At 56.0% G+C, this 15,566-nt stretch overlaps 1 protein-coding gene across 6 annotated transcripts in view; it reads left to right on the plus strand.

The window, feature by feature from the left end:
• Positions 1–15,566, plus strand: part of ATP10B (ATPase phospholipid transporting 10B (putative)) — a 160,305-nt gene that overhangs the window by 110,925 nt on the left and 33,814 nt on the right. For 4 of the 6 annotated variants that reach the window (XM_055129122.1, XM_055129121.1, XM_055129124.1 and 1 more), the window contains 4 exons: positions 1,971–2,262; positions 3,800–3,994; positions 12,019–12,223; positions 14,137–14,222. In XM_055129122.1, coding sequence (XP_054985097.1) covers positions 1,988–2,262; positions 3,800–3,994; positions 12,019–12,223; positions 14,137–14,222 — 761 coding nt within the window. In that variant the 5' untranslated portion in view covers positions 1,971–1,987. Of the gene's footprint in view, positions 1–1,970; positions 2,263–3,799; positions 3,995–4,442; positions 5,324–6,102; positions 6,164–12,018; positions 12,224–14,136; positions 14,223–15,566 lie in introns of those variants that run through there. The other 2 variants (XM_055129125.1, XM_055129126.1) reach the window with 2 other exon arrangements.

Genomic DNA, 15,566 nt, shown 5'->3' on the forward strand with positions numbered 1-15,566 from the left:
GAATGACACACTCTCACACACACTTGAGGAGATTTTGTGCCAGAAAGAACTCGGGCACGGAGAGGAGGAGGACCAGCCCGGCAGGCAGAGAACCCCGCTGATGTCAGCTGACGCGGGCTGCGGGGAAGGCAGAGCCTGGCAGCCTGGACGGGCGGGGCCCTGCCCTGACAACACTCAGAGACGGCCCCGTGGCCCGGGGTTTCCTGGTCCAGCGCGGGAGTCATTTACCGGAAAGATGGGGAGCGGTGGGGAAGGGAACGCCCTCCCCGACCCACCCCACCCGGGATTGGCAGGTCTCGGCCCCACCCCCCACTTTCTTCAGCACTTTCTCTTCCTCTCCAGCTCGGTGAGGCACCTGCAAGGGCCATCTGGGCCCTGGGCAGTCCCTCCGGGCCCACACTCCCGCCCTCGCCCCAGCCACAGCTGCTTCCACCTTTTGTGCTTCGACTGGTGAATTGGGAAGGTTCCAGTTTCGCTTCCACTCACGGCCAGTTGATTGAGAAACGCAACGTGGGTCGGCCCTGCTGGGAAGCCTCCGGTGCCTGGTGTGATGGATTCTGAAGTCATGTTTTGGCTGTTGGGTGTTTTGAAACTGTCTGTGTCCAGATTGCTCATGACCCCCACATACAGTTCGGTGACCCCCTGGTTTTTAAGAGGTGACGTTCCTACAGCTCTTGTCCACGTCTCTCGAATCCTTCAGCCCAGAAGACCCTTCCACAGCCCTCCCTAGCCAACTCCAGTGCGTTTCTTCAGCATGATGCCTAGATATTCCCCTTACTGAAACACGCACCTACCTCACAGGCCTATGCATGTGTGTGCCAACACATGTCAGTTGCAACATGTGTATACAAGCATGTGCATTATTTTCAGTGTCTTGTGCCTTCCGCATGGCAGAGCCTGGCAAGCTACCCGTGTGTATTGGATATGCCAAAAACAGTAACAATAAGTCTATCAATGAGAGACGTTACTGGTGCCCACTCGAACAAATCGAGGAGCAACGGGATGACAGTGACAGGGACAGTCTTGTCCCTTTACTCATAAATAATTTAAGGTGGTGGGCCTGAGCAGTAATAGTGGTAGGACGCTTGCCTGGCTTGTCACCAGCCCAGGTTCGATCCCCAGCACATCCATTTGGGTCCCCCGAGCACCCACCAGGAGTCATTCCCGAGTGCAGAGCCAGGAGTGAACCCTGAGCATTGCCAGGTGTGGCTCCTGAACCAAACAAAAACAAAAACAAAAAGGTTAGGGTGGCTTTTTCTTCGGACATCTTCCTGCCTGAGCACCTGCATAAGCAGGAAGTGGGACGTGACTAGCGTCCGGTGGTGAATTGTGCAGGCTGGGTTTCCCATGCACTCATCTGAGAGACACAGTGACAGGTCAGGAAGGAGCTGGACCAGCAACCAGCTGGCAGGTTGGAAGATGGTGAACTCCTGCCCTCAACGCGTGCATGGCGGCTACGTGGCCTGGGAAAGGAGCTTTTATAGTGCAGGAGCCCAGGAAGGCACATTTTTTGCATACTCAGGTTTCAGCCTGATGGGCCCCGGAGCTCTCAGTAAAATCTCCTTTACTAAGGGCAACGAGGGGTTTGGGGCCACACCCAGCAGTGCTCATAGCTTATTTCCGGCTGTGTTCTCAAGGGTCACTCCTGACAGGCTCAGCGTGCTCTGTGGGGTGCCGGGAACCGAGCCTGGGTTGACTGTGTGCAGAGCAAGCGCCCTCCCCACTGTGCTGGGTCTCCGGGGTGCCAGTTTCCCGATGCACTCTCCCGTATTGCCTGCAAACCAAGCCCAGGGGTTCTGGGTTAGGGCTCACCTGTCCCACGGGACCAGACAGGGAGAACTGTCCCTGCCCAGAGGAGCTTGCTGGGGGGTCAATGTTGAACTCAGGGCTACGGACCAGCAGCGAGCCCAGGGCCTGTGTCCCCTGACCCGTCCCCCCTAACCCCCTCACTGCGGTGTCTCTCCCCAAAGCTCGCCCGGCGGCCTCCATGGCCCTCTCCGCAGACTCGTCCTGGCCCCGCTGGCGGTGGCGCGCGGGCAGCGGCCTGCACCGGGCTCCGTCGGAAACCACACCTCTGCTGGGCCCTCAGCGGGCCGGGCCGCACCCCCAGCCCAGGCAGCAGCGGCTCGTGTTCCCCAACAACCGGGCCTTCCACCGGGACTGGGAGGAGGCCGCCAGGAGCTACCCCGGCAACAGAGTCTGCACGGCCAAGTACACGCTCCTCACCTTCCTGCCGCAGAACCTCCTGGAGCAGTTCCACAGGTACCCACCCTCAGCACCCCCGCTCCTGCCCCCCACCTTTCCCAAGGCCCTGGGAGGGTGCCTGGGGGGGGTGACACGTGTCCATCCGTTCACACAACTGCATGTGGTGGGTGGCGCGCTGGCGACCCGTGAGGAAAGGCTGAGACTGACAGTGTGGAAGCTGGCAAGAAAGCCACCTTTAGCTTTGAGTGACATCACCGTATCACTGTGTCACTGCCATCCCATTGATCATCGATTTGCTCCAGCGGGCCCAGTAACGTCTCAATTCATCCTAGTCCTGAGATTTTAGCAGCCTCTCTTGACTCGTCCTTCCCAACAGTGCCGCATTGGAGGCTCTTTCAGGGTCAGGGGAATGAGACCCAGCATGGTTACTGTATTTGGTGTATGAATACGTCATGGGGAGCTTGCCAGGCTCTGCTGTGTGGGCAGGATGCTCTTGGTACCTTGCCAGGTTCTCAGAGGAAGAACTAGGCTATAAGAGGAGCATTGTTTTATAGTCCTCAGAGAGCCCCTTTCAGTGAGAACACCCCTCCCCCTTCGAGAGGGAAGGGCAGGGGACTCGGGGTAGCTTGGGAAGTTGGGAAACGTCCCCGAAGAAGAGACGGTTGAGGTGTAACAGGGAGAGGGAGGGTGACAGGAAGAAAGTAGCAGCCTATGTTTCACAGTGGGTCCCACAAGCTCCCACTTCCCGAGCTACGTAGGTGTTCCAGAACCCTCCTGCCTCGGTCCTGGGGACCATTTACACGGCAGTGAGCAATGCTTACCCCATTGTACTGGTAGGGTCCAGTGTCAATAATTTCCCCCTCTCCGAACCCGCACAGAGTTCAGCCAGTAATGTGACACACAAGCAGAGTTTATTAAGCCAGCCAGCTGGGGTCAAGCTTCTAGGCACGCAGGCCCAAGCAAGACCCCGAACAAGGGATGAGCTGCAAATTTTATAGTCAGTGCTTCCATCATAGCCTGCACTGATGAATTATAACAAAAACATAAGTGAAAATGCAAGCTTCATGATTCAGAAAAAAACCTACTTTCAAATAGTATCAACAAGCAGGTACAGGTAGGTGACCTAGACATGTTTTCAGAACAGCCTGGCAGCTCCCCATCCTGCCTGTGTCTGGGTGGCTTCTCTAGGCGGTGAATAGCAGTTATAAAACTATTTGCCAAGGCCAAGTTTTCAGCCCAGTTGTCCTTCCCTTGCAGAGGGCCAGAGGGGCAGACGTGGGTTTTAAGAAAAACAAAAAGGTTTAAGTAAAACAAAACGTGAAGCAGGAACCAGGCCTGATGGAGTCGCTCCTGCCCTACTCCGTGTCCCACAGTACGGCACAGACCCTCCGAGGCCACCCAACTCACAAGCAGTGGGAACCGAGCTTAAATCTCAGAAGGGGATTTGTCTTCAGAGTCCTCCCTGCCCCCCAGGGTCCAGCTGGCGTTTCCTGGGCCCGAGGGTCAGTCTTGGGCAGCGGCAGCAGGGGGATAAATCGGGCAGCGTCGGCTTCTTCTCCAAGGTTCCCGCTCACACCTTGCTTGGCCCTCACAGGTGGGCCAACCTCTACTTCCTGCTCCTGGTGATCCTGAACTGGGTGCCGGCACTGGAGGTGTTCCATCGGGAGATCACCATGGTGCCGCTGGCCCTCGTCCTGTCCATCATCATGGTCAAAGACGGTCTGGAGGACTTCCAGAGACACCGCTTTGACCGAAAGATCAACTGCGCCAGTATCTGGGTGCACGAGAGGTAAGGTGACGCAACACACACACACACACACACACACACACACACACACATATGCACACACACACACCCTGGGCCTGCTTCCTCTCCAGCTCACCACATTTCTGGGTGCACGAGAGGTAAGTTGACGCACCACACACACACACACACATGCACACACACACACCCTGGGCCTGCTTCCTCTCCAGCTCACCACATTTCTGGGTGCACGAGAGGTAAGGTGACGCACCACACACACACACACACACACACACACATACACACACACACACACACACAGGGCCCGCTTCCTCTCCAGCTCGACACGTTTCTCAAACTCCTACTCTCTCTGGGTGGGCATGGGGGGGTAGCTGCCAGCTAGCCTCATCACTGAGACATCCAAAGCTCTGTGCAACTGGGGTGGACCACCCCCACCCCACCCCACCCACCCCCCCGGCCCCTGCCCGCATGAGGAAATGAGCACAGGTGGACACTCTCCAGCTGGCCGGTCACCACGGCCAGGAGCAGATCTTCGGAGCCGAGGAGAGGTCATGATGCCCCCAAAAAGGAAGTGGGCACTGCCCGCACTCCCAGATCCCAACCAGGTAGGTTTTAGGACCCAGAGCTGACGGCCTGCCCCCTGGAGAAGGGAGACACTTGTGGGTGGCGTCTGCATTCCGACAGGTGGAGTCTCCCCAGCTAGGAGGAAGTAAGTGGCCCCGGCAGGGCAGCCGGCAGCCAGGTGCACACCTGTTCCCTGCCTGCTCCCTCCTGTCCCTGTGCTCTGCCGGCGTTGGACTCAGATTGTGTGCCCAGAGGAAGAGCGGGAGCCTTGCCACCAAGAAGGCCGTGCACGCCAGTCCCAGCGGTGGTAGGCTGGCCGCTCAGCCGTGGCACTGACCCGGTCAGCGGCGGGGGAGCCGGGTGGCCATGCTCTGGGGACTCAGGGGCCCCAGGCCAGGCGGAGATGAGGCAGACAGGGAAGCCAAAGCGTCAGAGGCTGGAGGACGCGTCGCGGGTGGTGGTGTCCAACCTGCCCTTCGAAGGGCTGCCCCGCCGAGAGAACCCCAACGGCCACTACCGGGGGAACCGTGTGCAGACCAGCAAGTACACGCCGCTGTCCTTCCTGCCTAAAAACCTCTTCGAGCAGCTCCACCGCTTTGCCAATTTCTACTTTTTGGGCATCGTGGTGCTCAATTTCGTGCCCGTGGTCAACGCCTTCCAGCCCGAGGTAGCCACCATCCCCCTCTGCCTCATCTTGGGGTTCACTGCCATCAAGGATGCTTGGGAGGACGTGCGGCGCTACCGGTCAGACAGACTGATCAACAGCCGCGCATGTGTGCTCTACAGCAGGTACCCACGGCGCCGGGGGCTGGGGCAGGGTGGGGGCGTCTGTCCATCCTGGCCGCTGGCCACAGAAGGGACGTTACAAGAGGGTCGCAGGACATTTTCTCAAGGAAGCCAATCAGTTCCTCCTGGATTAAGGTCTGGACCAGATTGGGAGAAACCGAGAGAGAGGGAAGGTGGTGTAAGTTGTGTTCTTCCTTTGTTGTTTAGGATGCGGGCAACGCGGGGCTCTGCTGCCTCCGTCTCTCAATTGAGACACCTCTGCCAGCCTCCTCTGTCCTGTGAAAATCCTCCCCGCAGCCCTGAGGGTGGCAGGGAACCCTGCTTACAGAGCACGGACTGATCCCCAGCTGGTGTGCATTCAGCGGGCAAAGAGTGACAGACACTGTCTCTCTTTCTCTTTTTTGCTTTTTGGGTCACACCGGGTGATGCACAGGGGTAACTCCTGGCTCTGCACCACTCCTGGTGGTGCTCAGGGGACCACATGGGATGCTGGGAATAGCACCTGTGTCAGCCGCGTGCTAGGCAAACGTCCTCCCCACCATACTACCTCTCCAGCCTCGAGACACCGTCTCTTAAAAGAGATCTTTATGGCCCAAACTGTCCCCTGCCCTCCTGGCTCATAACCCAGAGGAAAGGAGAAAGAAAGAAAGAAAGAAAGAAAGAAAGAAAGAAAGAAAGAAAGAAAGAAAGAAAGAAAGAAAGAAAGAAAGAAAGAAAGAAAGAAAGAAAGAAAGAAAGAAAGAAGAAAGAAAGAAAGAAAGAAAGAAAGAAAGAAAGAAAGAAAGAAAGAAAGAAAGAAAGAAAGAAAGAAAGAAAGAAAGAAAGAAAGAAAGGAATGCCCAGGTATGAGGCTGGAGCAGTAGCACATTGGATAGGGCGTTTGCCTTGCATGCAGCCAACCCGGGTTCAATTCCCAGCATTTCATATGGTCCTCTGAGCACTGCCAGGAGTACTTCCTGAGTGCAGAGCCAGGAGTAACCTAAAAAGGAAAGAAAAAAAAAAAGAATGCCCAGGTATGGACCCTGCTCACCATTTTCTGAGTGTTCTTCCAAACTTATTGAAGCTTGGAACAATTTCATAATTTTTACTTCCATTTCGATGTGAAGAACTCGACTTTTCAGCAAACTAACTGTGGTCATTGAGTGAAGCAGAGGAAGCACTAAGAGGAGCGTGGGGTTGGGAGGCAGTAGGGAGAGCTGGAGACTCGGGCAAAGGGGCAGCTGATGCATTGATGCATCTCAGGTCACTTGCCTCCAGCTGGTCACCAGCTGGGAACAGAGGTTGTGTGAATTTTATTCAGGTTGTGTGAATTTTATTCAGGAACTAGAGAATCATGGATGACTTGGAAATAATCTGATGTTAAAGTGATGCAAGTTTTTCAAACCACTTCAACCCTATTTCATTTGCTCTAAAGTCCTTGCGTTTGTTTTGAATCACCCTAATTTGCAACATTTGCTTTGTCACACCCTGGGGATCTGGAACTTTCTTTGAAAGATAATCGATGGAATCTTCCTTGGAGCTTTGTCTTCGTGAGGGCTCCCTTCAGCACGGGGAGAAATGGGCAATAAAGTCAGTCCGAGCAAGAATGATTCCCCCCAGACCAGACCTGTGACTAATTGCTAAAGCTCCTTCGAACAGTCATTTAAATCTCTGGGATCTCGGTTTCCACCTCTGTCGATGTGAGAGGCAGACCAGAATCTTGTACCATGAGATGTTCTACGAAAGAACAGGCCGAGTTAATTAGGGAGATACAGACCTATAGCACATTAATTTTTTTTTTTTTTTTTTTTGCTTTTTGGGTCAGACCCAGTGATGCTCAGGGGTTACTCCTGGCTCTGCACTCAGGAATTACTCCTGGTGGTGCCTGAGGGACCATATGGGGTGTGGGGGATCGAACCAAGGTCGGCCACGTGCAAGGCAAATGCCCTACCCACTGTGCTATCGCCCAGGTCCCCGACCTATAGCACTTTAGATCAACTATGGGCTATTGTATTGAGTGGCCCCAGTCCAGTTAGTTGCACTTGCTGCCAAGTTGTGTCATAATCTACACCACCTCTGCTACTGATGATTGTACAGTAATAAAGCCACCGAATGACCCATTTCTTAGATCCTGGCTGTGGTGCATCCCTGGTGCTCCTCCTGTGTGTGATAGATAATACATGTTGCTAGCCATGCACATTCTTATCATAAAGTTTCTAGAGGATTCAAGCTCTGGCTTTGTTGAGCTTAGTTGTGTCATTTGAGATGTGTTCTCTCTCGCAAACTCAACCCAATCCATTCTTTGGAAAGAGACTTTAGAAGGAGACACAAGATTTTGCTGACTTGTGTCTACGCAGACATTCAGAGGCATGTGACAATCCAGCCTGCTCTCAGTCAAACACTTGCCTGTCTTTTCCAGCCGTCTTCAGCCATTTTTTTTTACCCTCAGGTGATGAAATGGCTGCAGTAGCTCTGGCCCTCACACTTACACATACTAAACCATAAAGGGAGAGAGAGAAAGGTCCTCCTGGGCAGGAGATGGGATTTTGCTAAGTGGCTTTATCACTGTACAATCACAGAACCTCAGAACCCAGCTCGAAGTCAGCTTCCTTGAAAGCATAGGGAGGGGGTGACCCAGGAAAGACAGAAACCCAAGTTTTAAAAAAATAATAATAAAAGATAGAAATTGGCAGAAGAGATATAGGGGAGGTCACCTCCAGGTCCCCCGCGCCATCATTTGGAGAGAGCGCCTAGGCGATTTGTGAGTTGCTGTGCACTTAGGAACAGCGTGTCATATTTAGCCTTCCAGTCTGTCCTTAACACCCTGACTCGGACTGAGGCTCTGGGGGACCTGAGTGCGGGCAGCCAGGCAATGTGCTGCCTGTGCTTGGGGGAGGCCCTTGCCTTTGGCCGAACACCAGCGCCTCGTGATGTACACAAAGCCCAAGACGGAAGAGCACATCTTCTGCGTTTGTTTCTTTCCTGAGAATCAATTACTTCTATCTCGGGCACTAATTCTGTCCGTTTTGTCTCAGATTCATACAGCTGAGTCCCTGGCATCTTTTTTTAACACCCCCCGCCACACACACACACACACACACACACACACACACACACACACCCCGCCGCCACTACCAGCACCACCTGTTGTGTAATGGAGCACAGGGGCCCTCTTGAGTCTTTGCCCCACCTAATCGCACACATTATCCAGCCTGGACTTGTTTGTACAGCGTGAGAGTCTTTTTTTGCAAACAGCAGCGGCCTTGTTAACAGAATTACAATCCTGTTAGAGCATTTTCTTTTTAATATAGCCACTGTGCTTGCGGTCTAAAGGTGACCCATTAATCAGATTTATGGGATGACTTCAAGGAGAGAATTAGCTTCCGAGTAGTATTATCTGACTTTCTCCCCAGGCTCAGTTTAATGAGTCCAGAATCCAGGCCCAGCAAGAGATTTGTAGTTTTCCACCCGGCTCGGCCAGCTTTCATGTGTAGTCAGGAAGCGCTGCGTGTGTGTGTGCGTGCGTGCGTGCGGGACGCGGGAGAACGCACCGGAGGTCTCGGGAAGGGTTTTGCGCTGGGCCTCGTCATCATCGAGGCGAGCCAGAGGCCTGAGTGTTTCTGCCAAGAGGCGAGCACGGGCTCTGCCCATCACAGTCCGTTGAGCAGTTGTGACTCGGAACCCCCGGGGCGTGCAGCCCTGTGGTGTGTGACTGCCCTGGCACCCCGTGTCCTCTCACTGCGAGCCCGCGGGCACGTTCGTGCCACAGAAGCACGACTCTAGGCCAAGGGCAGCCCCCGGGGAAGATGCAGGGTCGAGACTGCAAGGTGGCAGCTCAGGCCACACTGTGGGGGGCGGAGGGGGAGGGGTTGCTCTGTGGAAAAGATCAGAGATGGAGATGAGCAGCTCCAAGCCCACGGTCACCCGTCTGCCTTCCCGAGCTTAGCAAGGCTGAGCGCTGCATCAGCATTCCAGGGACCCCAGAGCCGCAGACGAGCAGCGACCACTCCTGACCTGGTTCCCCACGCAGCCGCCAGCCCCAGTCTCGTGCTGAGGAAGCCCCCTGGAGCCCTTGGGTTTCTGCTCCCCCACACAGCCCCCACCCTGGGAAACCTGTGACTGAGGGGGGTCTGAATCTCCCACGAGGACTGGTACCACCCCACCGATGTTGTCTTGTAAACGGCGTGCACAGGACAACATGAAAGAGGACGCGCTGGGGCCGTGAACAACACTGCCGTGCCCGCGAGGGACAAAGAAGGGACCCCTTTGGCGGGCCCAGGCCCAAGCTTGCGGGCTCTCCTCTGCTCTGCTGAAGGCCGGCGTTCTGGACCCAGCTTCTTGGGTGGTCTGAGACAGGATGGACTTGTCCCCCCACCCCCTTGCTCTCTGGGATTTATCTGAGGCTGTTGGGTGGAGGGAGTGGGCAGGAGATTGTGGGGGTGGGCCGGCCTCAGGAGTCTTTGGGTGGGGGGGGCTTGGAGCCGCCTCTCACCTACTGCTGCCCTCCCGGACTGGGCCCAGTACCCCATTGCAAAGGCAGAACTTGGTGACATCTTTTGAAACTTTAGAAGGTGACTGCATTTTAAAGAGTGACTGTATTAGGGCGGAAGGGAAGGAAGTGTTCAGGAGTTAACTCCTGGAGTCTGTGTTCAGGAGTCACATTTAGTGGTGCTTTGGGGACCACGTGCCGTGTTGGGGATCAAACCAGAGTCATCCGTGTGCAAGGCAGGCACCGTACCAGCCAGCTATTCTCTCACACGCTCACTCTCACTCTCGCTCTCTCTTACTCTATCTCACGCTCTCTCGTCCGTACAGCTTTTGTCGCTGTGCTTTGTGGCTCTGTTGTTCTGTGGCTCAATAGTTCTGTGGCTCTGTGGTTCTGTGACTGTAGTTCTATGGTTCTGTGACTCTGTGACTCTGTACTTCTATGTCTCTGTAGTTCTGTGGCTCTGTAGTTCTGTGGCTTTGTATATCTTTGGTTCTATGACTAGTTCAGTGACTCTGGGGTTCTGTGGCTCTGTGACTGTAGTTCTATGACTGTGGTTTTGTGGCTCTGTGATTCTATAGCTCTGTGGTTCTGTGGCTCTGTGGTTCTGTGGCTCCATGGTTTCCGTGGCACTATAGTTATGTGGCTCTGTGGTTTCTGTGGCTCCGTGGTTTTGTGGTTCCTTGGCTCCATGGTTCCATGGCTCTGTGATTCTCTGGCTCTGTGGGTCCGTGTCTCCGTGGGTCCGTGGCTCTGTGGGTCTGTCACTGTGGCTCTGTAGTTCTCTGGCTCTGAGTTTTGTAGCACACGTGGTTCTGTGGCTCTGTGGCTGTTTGTTTTTAAGAAGATGACGTTCTCTCTTGAGTCCCAGAGACCACATCCCTAGACCCTCACAGCAGTGGAGTCATCTGGTAGGGTGAGACTCACCAAGGAAACCCCCAGCCCCCTGCCCCTCCTTTAGCCCCCCATCCAGTACCAATGGAGAGATTTTTATTTTTTTTTTTAAGATGCTTTCTTTTGGGGACTATGTTAGGTTCAAAATCTGTCCCACGGAGCCCAGCACAGGTCGGATTCTCCAGGATCGTGCATCCCCAGAGCCAGTCCTGAGGCCCATTTCTCCCTGCCCTGGCACACTGGGGGCTGGGTCCCCACATGCAGGAGCATGTTAGGGGACAAGTGGGTGCCACAAACCCCCAGGAACCAGCATGCCAGGCCCTGCATGGGGCAGTGCCTATGGCCACCTGCAGCTGGCCAGAGTCCCCGAAGGCCTCCGCCCCCAGCACTAGACATGCCCGTAGCCAGTTGGTCACCTTCTACCAACTGCTACTTTGGTTCCAGGCGCTATCTCTGCTGCCCGAGCGGGGGACAGGGGGACAGGGGCACAGGGCCCGGTGGGGCAAGGCCCAGCTGGCCAAGGTGGCCCTGGGGTCTTGGCAAGGAGAAGGGCTTACGCTGCAACACAGTGCTGGCCACTCGGCCCTGGGGTACGGCCAGGGCGGCCCGGCCACAGGCAGGATGTTTGGGCTGACCACCGCTGGCCGCCCTGTCAGGCCACCACCCGACACCAGTGGAGTCGCCCAGCCCTACATTTGCTTCTTTCAGCCTCAGTGACACGAACAGAGCCGTGTTCCCATGGGTGCTAAGTGCTGGGTGCTCCCTCCCCCACGGCCCCCTCAGCTCACTGCACTATTGACCGTCCCTCAGGGGGTGGCCGGTCTAATCCCAGCTTTGTGTCTTCACACTCTGCAATCGGATGAGATCAGCCGCTCTTTGTCTCTCTCTGACTCACTTCACCTGCCATCACTTCCTCCAGTCCTTGAGCGTTGCAGCCCGTGGCAGGATTCCATCTTCCTGCATCGCCCGAGTACTGCTCTGCATTCCAGTTGCGCGAGCCACAATTGTTTTACCCTGCGTGTGTGTGTGTGTGTGTGTGTGTGTGTGGCCACACACAGGAGGGGTGGGTGCTTCTTGAGACTCTGCTCGGAAGGGTCCCTCTTGCAACGTGGGGGTATCCATCCCAAGAATCTACAATCTGAGAGGCCTAGAACCATCCGGGCGGGGTCCAACACAGACCTTGAACCCGGTAGGGCGCCCTACCAGCCTCTGCGGGGTCTTCTGGGGCGGGGGGTGGGGGGCAGTCTCGCCTGTGGGCATCATCCTTCCTCTGCTGCCTGGAGCTCCAGAGCCTGGGTGTGACCCCTTCCCCTCTCCCTTTGTCTTTGCCGCACCCCAGGAAAGAGCGGGGCTACGTGCAGAAGCGCTGGGAGGATGTGCGCGTGGGCGACTTCGTGCGGCTGCAGTGTAACGAGATCGTCCCGGCGGACACCCTCCTGCTGTGCTCCTCGGACCCCGGTGGCCTCTGCCACCTGGAGACCTCCAACCTGGATGGGGAGACCAACCTCAAGCAGCGGCGGGCAGTGGAGGGCGTTGCCTGGCAGGTCAGGAGGGGAGGGGAGGGGCACAAGTGGGCTGGGACCACGGGGAGGGGGAGGGAGGGGGCGTGTCCTTGCCCTCCAGGCTGAGGCCAAGTCCAGGGGAGCAGGGTTCAGAGGTTACTTCCTTCGGGGGGGAGAGGCGGGGGCAGTGACCTGCAGAAGAGGTTCAGTGGTCCTGGGGACCCACCCGCAGTCCTGTGCGCCTTCTCCCTCCACCCCCCCCCACCCCCTCACCATCCTGCCTTCCAGAATCTTCTCTGGGACTCCTCTGTGTGCCCAGCATGAACGGTGTCTGTAGGCCTGACCTTCTCGAGGGCTCTGGACCCTCCTTGTGGCCAGGGAGGGATCACTGGGGAACGGGGGATCCCCGAAACAGGGCCTCCTCCGCCCCTGGGCTGATGTAGAGGGTTCTCCTGTCTGCTCACAGCCGGACATGCTGGCCAGGACCAAGCCCTTGTCTCGAGACAGAGCGAGTTCTCCCACAGCGAGGTCCCAGGGGAAGCCCCCACACCCTGCCCAAGCCAGTATCTTCCCCCGCAAGCTCCGCTGACCGCCGAGACCTCTTTCTAGCGCAGCAGTGTCTAGCATCCTGTGGAAAGGGGTGCTGAGAGCCTTTGGGCCGGGCGCCTCTTCCCTGCTCAGCACCCCTGCCAGGGCCCAGGCTGCCGTTGGTCACATCCGTGTCACAGGATCCAAGCTGGGCCTGGCCCCACGCTCGACGACCGAACCCAGATCTGTGGGTTCAGGTGCCAGAGCAGTAGGACAGCCACTTTGCATCTGATTCCTCGGTGCCCCCGATGGTGCCCCCCAAGCCTGCCAGGAGTAAGCCCTGAGCACCACCGAGTGTGACCCAGAAACCCAGAACAAACCAAATCTGCAGGTCAGAAAGCCCCCAGGTTGGGCTAGAGGGATAATGCAGGGAGTCAGGCACTCCCTCTGGCTGTGGCTGACCCCTGGGCACCTCCAGGAGTGATCCCCGGGCACTGGAAAGCCAGGGGAAGCCGGAGCACCGCTGGCAATACCAGTGGACCCGTGACAAATGTGCTCATGGTGCTTATCGGTTTACGGCCCCAGATAAAGGTGCTTAATTGACTTTCCCTTGAACTCACTTGCATTTTCCCCGGGGTGTGGGCCTCTGGGCCCGTGGGTGCTGCTCTCGCGTGCTCGGGCAGAGACGGTCTCCCCAGGGACTAAGTGCAGGGCACAGGGTCACTTATCTCTCTCGCCATTGGAGACACTGCTCACCTCTGCCTGCCTGGAGGAGGTGGCCATAGACTAGATGGTCTGTGAGCAGGTGCTCACCTGCCAGAAATGGGCGTCTCCAACAGAAAACTTATTCCTGGTTAAAAAAAATTTAAAAATCCCAGTTCTGGGCAAGAAACTCCCCCACCCCACCCCCCACTTTGCATTCTTTTTCAGGGACCCAATGGTTTTGTGGGTTTTTTTTTTTTGCCTCTACCTCACCCCCACCCCAAGATAAAAAAACATGAGTCCAGAAAGATATCTGGGGGACGGAGCGATAGCACAGCGGGTAGGGCTTTGCCTTGCACGCGGCCGACCCGGGTTCGATCCCCGGCATCCCATATGGTCCCCCAAGCACCACCAGGAGTAGTTCCTGAGTGCAAAGCCAGGAGTAACCCCTGAGCATCGCTGGGTGTGACCCAAAAAGCAAAAAAAAAAAAAAAAAAAGACAGAAAGATATCTGCACGTCTGTGTTCACTGCAGTGGTGACGAATGCAGCAGCCAGGACATGGCAGCAGCCCTCCTGTCCACGGACAGATGGACAGATGGACTGGCGGTATACGTGGTCTGAATACACGGCAGGACACTCTCAGGTTACAGGAAAACAGTCGAGTGGGTTTCAGCCTGTCATGCTCCTGTGACCCCCCTCCCTCACGCTGTCCTGTCTTTCCCAGGGGGGCCACCTGGACCCAGAAAGCTTCTGTGACACCATCGTGTGCGAGAAACCCAACCATCACCTCAGCAGGTTCAGGGGTTACCTGTGAGTATCTGGCGTCTGCCCCCACACCCCTCCCCGCACTGGGGGAAGCCACCTTGGTTAGAGAACGCCCGTATCTCTCTTGATTTTCATCACGGGCACGGAACAGCCCAGCACCCCCAAGTGTCCCCGCCGAGCCCTCACACCCCTAAAACTCACTATTGGATTGGGGTGATTTTTTTTTAACTCTGGTGAAATCACAGGGAAATCAAGAGCCCACTCTGACTTTGGGGAGGACAGGATGCTCTCCCGAGCTGTTTTTAGGAGCCCGCGTGGCTGTGTAGGTCAGAACGGGGCTGGGGAAGGTGCATGGCTCTGGGCGCTGTGCCCTGGGTGAATTAACTAACCTCTCTGGGCCCTTGGCTTCCTGTCTGTTAAGTCCAGACTATAACGCCTACTCGGAAGAATGAAGTGGCTTATGATGTAGCAGAGGCCCGAGCAGGTGACCGTGGCCGCTACGGGCATGTGGATGGTCCACTGCAGTTTGCCTGGGCACCTTCCTGCAAGCACAGCCTGGGCAGACCGGTGGCACGAGGAGCTTCTCTTTGCCACCGTCCACTGAGAAGGTGCCTCAGTGCTGGGAGACAAAGTGCCCCTGCCATGGCGTCACTCAGAGCACCACAGAAATGCCCCAAGCCACACACTGTTGACGGGAAGTCATTTTAGAACCTCTTCCCATTGCACCTGCCTGGCACACACACATGTGCACACACTCAGGCACACACAGACACAGACACATATGCAAACACACATGAGTGTGCATACACAGACACATGCACACACTAAGAGGCACACACACAGATACACATGCACACACACTCAGAGGCACACACAGACACAGAAACACATGCACACATTCAGGCACACATACAGAGACACACAGACACACATGCACACACACCCAGAGGCACACACAGACACAGAAACACGTGCACACATTCAGGCACACATACAGAGACACACAGACACACATGCACACACACCCAGAGGCACACACAGAAACACATGCACACACACTCAGGCACACATACAGAGACACACAAACATACATGTACACACACCCAGAGGCACACACAGAAACACATGCACACACACTCAGGCACACATACAGAGACACACAAACATACATGCACACACTCAGAGGCACACACAGACACACAGAAACACATGCACACACTCAGAGGCACAGACACACATGCACACACGTGTGCACACAGGCACACATGCACACACTCAGGCACACATACAGAGACACAGACACACATGCACACACACTCAGGCACACATACAGAGACACACAGACACACATGAACACACACACATGCACACACATACAGAGACACACAC

The sequence above is a fragment of the Sorex araneus genome, chromosome 2, assembly GCF_027595985.1.
Source record: "Sorex araneus isolate mSorAra2 chromosome 2, mSorAra2.pri, whole genome shotgun sequence".
Lineage (NCBI taxonomy): Eukaryota > Metazoa > Chordata > Mammalia > Eulipotyphla > Soricidae > Sorex > Sorex araneus.